General features: G+C 44.1%; 1 protein-coding gene across 1 annotated transcript in view; it reads left to right on the top strand.

The window, feature by feature from the left end:
* Positions 1 to 239: 239 nt before the first annotated feature.
* Positions 240 to 9,305, top strand: part of slc8a4a (solute carrier family 8 member 4a) — a 35,237-nt gene continuing 26,171 nt past the window's right edge. Inside the window, exons 1-4 of the mRNA XM_032576631.1 lie at positions 240 to 1,433; positions 1,748 to 1,823; positions 5,637 to 7,050; positions 7,506 to 8,023. Of these exons, the coding sequence (XP_032432522.1) occupies positions 5,707 to 7,050; positions 7,506 to 8,023 (1,862 nt within the window). The 5' untranslated portion in view covers positions 240 to 1,433; positions 1,748 to 1,823; positions 5,637 to 5,706. The remainder of the gene's footprint in view (positions 1,434 to 1,747; positions 1,824 to 5,636; positions 7,051 to 7,505; positions 8,024 to 9,305) is intronic.

Raw genomic sequence — 9,305 nt, 5'->3', positions numbered from 1 at the left:
GTTCCCTTTTACATTTTCTTTGATTTATTCTTTGCAAGAAAAAAGAGATGATCAGCTAAATACATTTTTAGTCTGCTGTTTTATAGTCTTGGAATCCATTAATTGTGCGATAACTCATCAACCTTCTTAATCCTTTACCTGAAAAAAAAACCCCCAAATAAACAAGAAACCAATCAATAATCACTGATGGATTTAATGGAGTTTTAGCACAAAACACCAACTTTATAGGAACTGTAGAGTGCTGAATGTAATATGATTTCAACTGCATAACATTTGTTTTAAATATCCTTTATTGGTTAGTTTTGTTGCACAGCTGGTCAGTTTCAGTCATTTTTATTTTGGAGAGTGAGTTTGATCATTTGGCCAATGGTCTATTTAAGGATGAGATTGAGACTTTGTGTTTTCTCTGTGCTATACATAACCCTCCAGACTAAAACATCCGCCACCCACAGCAGACACAAACCAACATCTGGGGGCTCAAAACAACAACAAAAAACCCATTGGTGTATATATACCCAACTTCCCTTCCTGGTCCATATCTATGATGAGTGCATAATTGTGTGGATCTTTGGAGTCAAATTGTCCATTCATTCATCCCGGACTCCTGATGCGCAGTCAGGAGGACCAGCCGTGCGTGCAGCGCCGCTTGTGAACGTCTCCTCCCCTGTTTCTGCAGTGTTACAGCTCTCGCTTCTCCGCTCATCGCTTCTTCTGCCAGTGCTGCCCACGCCGCAAGAGTAAGGCGAGCCTTCTTCCTTTTGCACAGCACCTCAACTCCTCTCCCTGTCTGCCACCATCCCTCCGCTTGATGTCCATCTTGTCCTGATCCGTGCTCCGTGCCGTTTTGCGTCCTCTCGATTCTACACCATCCATTCACGTCTACTTTCATGTGAGGTCCTTGGTTTTTTTTTGCGTTACCAGTTTAGACAGAAGAGCGAAGGATTTTTTTTTTTTTTCGGCTTTCCAAAGAAAATGTTTTTCTTTCTTTCTTTCTCTCTTAAACTGGTGAATCTCATGAAATGTTGACTGGTTGAAGCTGAGGGAACGAGGATAGATCCAGCAATTTAATTGATTATTTTTACGCATCAACAATCGCACGTAGTCTAAACAGAAGAAAGCTGATTTTTCTTCTTCTTTATTTTAGAAATTAAATAATAATAATAAAAATAGCTTTGGTGGAAGATGATTCAAAAAGCAAATCGGTGAGAGGAAGTGATCGGACTGCCTTAAGTTTGCTGAGGTAGGGTAACTGTCAGGAAAACATCGAGGAAACGGCGTGGGAAGCGACGCGGCATTTCCAAGACACCAGCGCAACAAGCCAGGAGCATTACACCAGCCCGCTGCGTGGATGGCACACAGGCTTCCTCTCCGCGCTCAGGTGGTGCAGGGTGGCCACGGTGAGACCGGGATCCAGTCGGGCTTCGGGGCTTTTTGTGAGTATCTGAGCCACAGCTGTGTGCACCGATCGGACCGCTCTGTTTGGCTCCTGATTGGATTATCTGCAATCCACTTGATCCCCATCTCTCCTTTGTAGTTTGGCTTTTTTTTTTTAACCGTCTTCAACACGCAGCTGTGCGTTTTATTAATGTTATTATTTGTGTTTTTCTTTCCCCAGCTGGCATTTGTTTGTTAATTTAAAAAAAGCTCATTAAAACTCTGTACTAATGCGGATCGCTCCCTTGCACTTGTATTTTTTGTACAACCCTCCCCACAGTTTGTTAGTGACAGATGAATTGTATCTCCACAGAGCAACATGAGGGAGAAGTTCATCTCCTGAGGCCACAACTTCTACACCGGGCTGACTCACTGACAACTGCGTCCAGGTGAGTAATGTGGTAATAAAATGCAATATAATGCAAGGAATAAAGCAAGTCCCATGCCTCTAAAAAAAAAAAAACCCATAAGGTATTAAATCCATCTTTTTTTTCCGGTGATGTAACCTGATGCCAGAAATTACATTAAGCAATAATTGTTTGTATATGTAAAATCCAAAGTGCTAACCTTGCTGTCGGTATTTGCTACAACCATTTTCTACCAATAGAAGAGAACTTGGTAACACTTTAGATGGTTGGAGCGTACAGAGAGAAGGACCTTTGACCTTTTGTCTTGGACAGGCCCTGTAGTTCGTCCTCTTCGTTCTTTTTCTTCAGCTCTCTCAACGGATATTCTCTCGGTGCCTATAAAAAATATTCTCCCCCTTGCATGTTGTAGCCTTTTTGTTGCTTTTACAAATCAATCATAGCGAACAAAAGTGACGGATGTAATTTAACAGAGGTCCACCCAATTGGTGCTGAGTGGATGGAGACTTCCTGAATGCACTGAATGTGTCTGCAGTGATGGTAGCATAAAGACGCCTGAGTCTGGAAGATCCATTCACTGGCTACTATTACAGCATGAAGACTAAAGAACGCTCCAAGCAAAACAGAATTAAAGTTATTGACTGGTATAAATCTGGGGATGGGTACCAAAAATCCTTATGGCACTGAATATCGGAATATGTGGCAAATTTGTAAATCTGGTTCAAACAAAAAGATTCGTCCTACTAGCCCGGCTTTGATAACAATCCATTCTAACTCACAAAAAGCAAATCCTACATGGAAATTGGACAAAACAACAACTAACCAGCTGTTCTGATGAATTTATAGTCTATTTTTTTTTCTTTACAACAATATCATCTTTTTCTAAAATCTTATTTGGCTTCCTCATTGCTTATCTGTTTGGACAAGAACATATTTTAGTGGTAATTTTTTTTTAATGAACCACTAAGTGCATATAATTTTCTCATGGTTTCTTGTAATATCAGGAGATTCTTTGCTATTTAAAGTTGCAACATTTTGCTAATTGATTGGGATGAGGCTCAAATAAAACACATGCTCCAGAAAAAGGAGTCACACAAAACACACACGCTCCTGGTTTGGGACAGGAAGTTGTTTTCTGGAATTCCTCCCAAGCAACCAGGTGGCGCGTAAACATCACCTGACGATTGCTGCAGAGACTTGCTGACCCCATGTTGCCACTTTTTGCTCACAGTGAGTTCCAACATGTCGTAAGATAAACTTGAGTAAACACTGTGAAACTTTACCAGGGGCGCCAACGAAGGTTTTATTAATTTTGTCAAAGCTCCTTTGTTTTCCTTCGCCTTGGTGATTTTCCTTTGTGGCATTTGCGAGAACTCTCGATTCTTACCGTGACTGTGTGTACACACTTACACAGGCAGACTCAAAACAAGAGCAAGCAGGCATCAAAATGACTCATTATCTGCAAAAGTGTTTATTTGCTGACCTCTGAACCTCTGCTTGGCAGAAAGAAAAATGTCGGAGGATTAAATCGTCACAGTTTAACTCTGTCTGTGCTACTTTTCTGTTCATTTTATTGTTTTAAAAACTGAAATGAGTTTTTTTTTTATTTATTAAATCTTAAGGTAACATCTTGATGGGCTCACCAGCAACGATGAATATTTTTAAAAAAGAAAAGTCAATTTTATAACCCCTCAGTACAGAGAGTTAGAGTTTACTCTGGTAATATACCTTGCTATAAGTCTCTGTCTTATTTTTCTGTTTTTACATTTTTCTTGCTTCCACTTACCTTTTGCTTTCTGATGCAATTGAATGTCCTGCTGCTCTGTGGGGCAAGAAAGGATATTTCTATTTTCTTCTAATTGGTATTCTTTCACATACTCAATGAAATGCGAAGAAGGTTAAATATTTCACCCTTTGACTTCAAAACTCCAGTGAAACAAGACATGAACCTTATTTATCTGTTGCTACTTGTTCGGGTTTTTTGTGAGAAATCCACTGCAGAACAACGGAGGAACCACACAGACTCTGTGGTTTGATACCGTAGTCAACAGAAGTGTTTGGATTTCAGCACCACTACCAGTTGGAAAGCTTGCCTTTGCCATAGAAACGTCACCCACTCACACATTTGTGCAGGCTTGTGTGCCAGATGAAAAGGACTGCATTTTATTTTATGAATCTGCAGCCGAGCAGGGCGAATTTTGCCGGTTTGACTGGCTTTGTTGCCATCTGTGGCGCCGAACCCTGCTGGCATTTGACTCACTGCGATGAGCATACAGGTGTTGTTGAGCCGTTGCACTGAGATGCACAAATACAGTCGGTTTGTTATTTCCCTTATGAGCTGCAGTTAAAAAAACAAATAAATAAATAGGAAAAAAAATTCCAGCTTAATTTGTGCATCTGTGTTTTTCTGCTCTCTCCTCTCCCCGTGAAATGAAATCTCAATGGGGAAACGTGCTCTCCTGTTAGGCAGGTCAGAGTGCAGGATGCAGCTCTCCTCTGCTGCATGCCAATGAGAGCCTGTGCTGTACATAGAGCAACGTGAATCTCCCCCTGCTGCTGATGGGGGAAACCTATTTTGGGATGGAGGTGGTCTTAAATTTTTGATTAGGAGGCACCGGTTAAATTAATTGACACTTCTTGGGCTGTTTCTCGCCGCTCACGTCGCTGCAGATGTTAATTCCCCGGGTGGTATCGGCGCTGCTGCCTGGATTGTTCACTCAAAGCTGTTAAAACCCGGCTGCCAAGAAAGCCACTGTAGGATTATTTTAAGGTCTTCCCCTGACATTGGTTATGTAAAGCGCAAAACTAGAGGTGTTTACTACACTTTAGCATTAAGCAGTCTTTCCCATGCAGTTTTCATGAGGTACCGGGAGTGTTTTTCTTTTAAATAATAATGTAGAAGAGCTTACCCAGGGACCAGAGCTCTTTTCCTGCTCTCTCTTAATACCAAGAAAGATTATTTCTGGATCTTCATCTGACTGCAGCGTACGCAGTGGACTTAGTCACTTTTCCCCTCTGTACTACAGGTGCAGAGTGCAACATTTTCACAGTTTCTCTGCGCACAATGGACACATTATACGTGTAGGAGTCTAACTGGATTGTTCAATACCTGTGAGTCAACCAAAAGTAGATGCCAGAGGCTTGGACCGAACAAACGGTTGGATCCCCACATCAATTTTATATAAAAGTGCATAGCTCTGATTGCTTTTGCCTACTTTTTTGTTTAGAGGTTCTCTTCACTTTAGAAAGAGAACTAAAAAGAACTGCATGTGATTAATGTCTTTTATTCTGCAACTCCATCCACATTTTGCTACAAAATTATTGTGTGGTTGGATTTCACCTTATAGACCAATGCACAGTAATGAAGGAAAAATATTCATTGTTTTCATTTTCCCCAGAACCGCATGACATTCTGGGGGATGTAGGCAGAGGAAAGGCTATAGCAGCTCAAACTCTCACGTTTGAGTGAGTTAGTTGGTGGCATCAACTAACTCACTTAGTTGATGCCACCTTGTTACCTAGCAACAAGTTGTTGAGTAACTTGCACAGCAGCAGTTTCAGGTTTCACCACTTGGCCTGGAAACTGCTTTAAAATAACAAACAATGCAGAGCGAAAACTTTGGATAAAACAGGAAAGGTCATGCGACCTCATCAGCAGTATTTCAGATATTTAAAACTAGAAACTAATCAGTAACTATCCATCTCAAATGAAATAAAATGATTATATCTTGATACGTTTTTCAGCCATATTGTCCAGTCCTACATTGAACTTTTTGTAAGGCACTGGATCCAGAATTCTCCTTAAATATTAAATCTTTTCTTTCTGTTCTCTTGCAGAGGAACCTTCCATAAACCTTCAAATGTGACACAATTTGATCTCCAGCATTAGAAGACACCAAATCTGATCATGACTTCAGACAAATGCACCATGAGCTTACCACGACCCATCGCCCCGTGGATGTTTATCACCTTCTTGCTGGTTCTTCAGCCGGGAGTCACTTCTTTCTCCCACGGCAGCTCCGGCTATGAAGACACCGGCGACGTCCCGAAGAATTGCTCCAGTGAGGACAACTGCTCCGATGGCGTGGTGCTGCCCATGTGGAACCCCCAGAACCCTGCGGTTGGTGACAAGGTGGCTCGCGCCATTGTTTACTTTGCGGCTCTCATATACATGTTCCTGGGTATGTCCATCATCGCGGATCGTTTCATGTCTTCCATCGAGGTCATCACCTCTCAGGAAAAGGAGATCACCATCAAAAAGCCGAACGGCGAAACGACAACGACCACCGTGCGCATCTGGAACGAGACGGTATCCAACCTGACCTTGATGGCTCTCGGCTCCTCAGCGCCAGAAATCCTGCTGTCCGTCATCGAAGTGGTCGGCCACGAGTTTGAAGCTGGAGCTCTGGGGCCCAGCACCATTGTGGGCAGCGCCGCGTTCAACATGTTTATTATTATCGCCCTTTGTGTCTACGTGGTGCCAGAAAGCGAGACCCGCAAGATAAAGCACTTGAGGGTGTTTTTTGTCACTGCCGCCTGGAGCATATTCGCCTACATCTGGCTGTACCTGATCCTGTCTGTCTTCTCCCCCGGAGAGGTGGAGGTCTGGGAGGCGGTCCTCACCTTCCTCTTCTTCCCTCTCTGCGTGCTGCAAGCCTGGATCGCAGACCGACGCCTGCTCTTCTACAAGTACGTCAACAAGCGCTACCGCGCCGACAAGAACCGTGGCATTATCATCGAGTCCGAAGGTGACGCCATGTTCACCAAAATGGACCTGGAGATGGATGGGCAGGGCACAAACTCCCACCCTCACAACAAGGAGGCTCTGGATGGGATGCTGGAGGGGGTGGAGGAAGGTGGAGGAATGAGCGCAGAGCAAGACCAAGAGGAAGAGGCCCGCCGGGAGATGGCGCGCACCTTGAAGGACCTAAAACAGAGGCATCCAGACAAAGACATGGAGCAGCTGATTGAGATGGCCAACTACCAAGTGCTGGTGCAGCAGCAGAAGAGCCGGGCCTTCTATCGCATTCAGGCCACGCGCATGATGATCGGAGCCGGGAACATTCTGAAGAAGCATGCGGCTGACCAGGCCAGGAAAGTGGTGAGCTGTCATGAGGCCAGCGGGCAGGAAGAAGATCCCAACACCATCTACCTGCAGTTCGACCCCTCTCACTACCAATGCTTTGAGAACTGCGGGTCCTTGAAGCTGACGGTGAGCCGCCATGGAGGAGAGGCTGGCTGCACAGTTAAGGTGAGAGCTAAAACCCAGTGACCTTGAACTTGTCACGAGTTCAGTGATGATGTTGGCATTGAGAAAGTACAAGTTGTTTTTACCATGTAAAGCACTTTGCACTGCCTTCTTGCTCAAATATGAGACATAAATAAACTTGACTTGACATGACAGGTGGACTGGAATCCAATGCAGCCACACTTCTTAGATATTCATTTGCAAAACATAATAAAATAAAGCCATATGTACAGTACATACTTTGTCTTAGGCACTTACAATTCTAATAAAATACATCGTAAGGGTCAAAGGTATGAAAACTGTTGCCAGGCTCTGTAAATGTGAAAATCTTCTAAATCCTCAGTGTAAAATAAAACCCAACCCAAACTACTTAACCTATGAAATATTAACCAGTCAGCAATTTGCTAAAGCTCCACTCTCTAAATATTTAATGAAGTCTCTTCACCCGTGGCACACAGGTGGACTACCGGACGGAGGATGCGACAGCCACTGCAGGCTCAGACTACGAGTTTGCCGAGGGCACGCTGGTATTCAAGCCTGGCGAGACGACTAAAGACTTCACCGTCGGAGTCATAGACGACGACATCTTCGAGGAGGACGAGCACTTCTACGTGCGCCTCAGCAACCCCCGCATTGTCCACCGGGCCGAGGTCTCAGTCCTGGAGCCCAACTCCATCACGTCCAGCAACAGCACGGTTGGCATGTCCTCGCACGTTCCTCCCAAGGCGGCCCTGGGGAACGCCCCCGTCGCCACCGTCACCATCTACGACGACGACCACGCCGGCATCTTCACGTTCGAGAGCAACTCCACCAGGGTGAGCGAGAGCGTCGGCAACATGCAGGTGAAGGTGCACAGGACGTCCGGCGCCAGGGGGAAGGTGGCCGTGCCTTACCACACCGTCGAGGGCACCGCCAAAGAGGGGGAGGACTACGACGAGGTTTCCGGCAAGCTGGAGTTCCAGAACGACGAAACCATGTAAGCACTAATTCCTTTGCTTTTTTAAAAACACCGTTGCTCCACATCTCTTGATTAAACATCCCAGCCCACACATTGGTTATGCTAAACAGTGCTTCCATGGCATTGTACGCGGCCTATTCTGGTAACGGATGCAGGGGCTATTTTTATGAGTCACAGATACCTTCGCTTGGAGAAATTTAGATCTTTCAGGGGGGAAGAAGTGGGAGGATAAGAGGATATAATTGAGCCGCAGATAATGACACATTGTAGCAGATGTAAGAGAAGAAGAAGGAGAATTAGAGGCACAAGAACAGCACTCTGTGACTGAATAGAGAGAATTAAAAACATAGCCCGTTGGGATTTGCGCTGAGCGTCTGATGTTTTGTTGTGGTGCCACACTGTAGATCCCCTGCAGAAAACAAAGGGGAGAGCATGTGAGCGACAGAGTAGCGAGGACTGAAATCAGGAAAAGCAAGAAAGGGACAGAGGAAGCTTCACAAACAGGTGTGTGAGATGCAAACCTGTGTGATTCTTCCAAAAACAGGACTCAGAGGCAGATAAAAAGGATTGCACAGGCTCAAAGATACAGCTTAAATCAAATTGCTGGCCTTTTTTCCCTCAATGATATTAAGTCAAGCTAAACATTTGCTATTTTGGAAAAATTAGGCCAGAATGAGAGAGACGTTGTTTGAGCTTTCTTCAGATTCAAAGGCTTACATACTGTATATTTCATTTGTATTTGGTAGATATAATGTTGAAACTGCATGATTAAGGTCAAATACTTTGAATATCCTAAACAGATTTCTCATGGTAGTCTGCTAGACATTGAGCTTAGTCTGGTTTGTTGGCCGCTTTTCTCTCACACACTTTTTCAGCTACAAATTCCACCTTTAGAAAATCAGACAAATTTCTGGCTGTTGGATTTTCATGTGTGCCCTGTTTTTCATAATAATGAGGACATTTGCAAACGGTAATCTCTTCCTGCTGCTTTTGGATTAGTGGCTTCCTCCTTGCTGAGTGGCATTCAGTGTGGGACTCATTGAATATCAATAGTAATACTTTCCTACCAGCTGCAACAGTCACACCAAATCTTATCTGATTTTTATGTCATTTTTGTGAGATATGGGTCATAATTCTGCACAGTAAAAAGCCAGACATAAAAATCAGGGTGTAAACAAAGGATGAAAATTAAAATTATGAGCTTAAGAAGTTTGTGACACTGGAGCGCATCACACACATCGCAGTCCCACCACTCTTGGTTGGGTCAGAAGCTGCTCCACAAAAGGTCATCGCTATTGGC

Source organism: Xiphophorus hellerii, chromosome 11 (assembly GCF_003331165.1).
Source record: "Xiphophorus hellerii strain 12219 chromosome 11, Xiphophorus_hellerii-4.1, whole genome shotgun sequence".
Lineage (NCBI taxonomy): Eukaryota > Metazoa > Chordata > Actinopteri > Cyprinodontiformes > Poeciliidae > Xiphophorus > Xiphophorus hellerii.
Note: the sequence above shows the minus strand (reverse complement) of the source record. Positions and strands in the feature narration are given on the sequence as shown.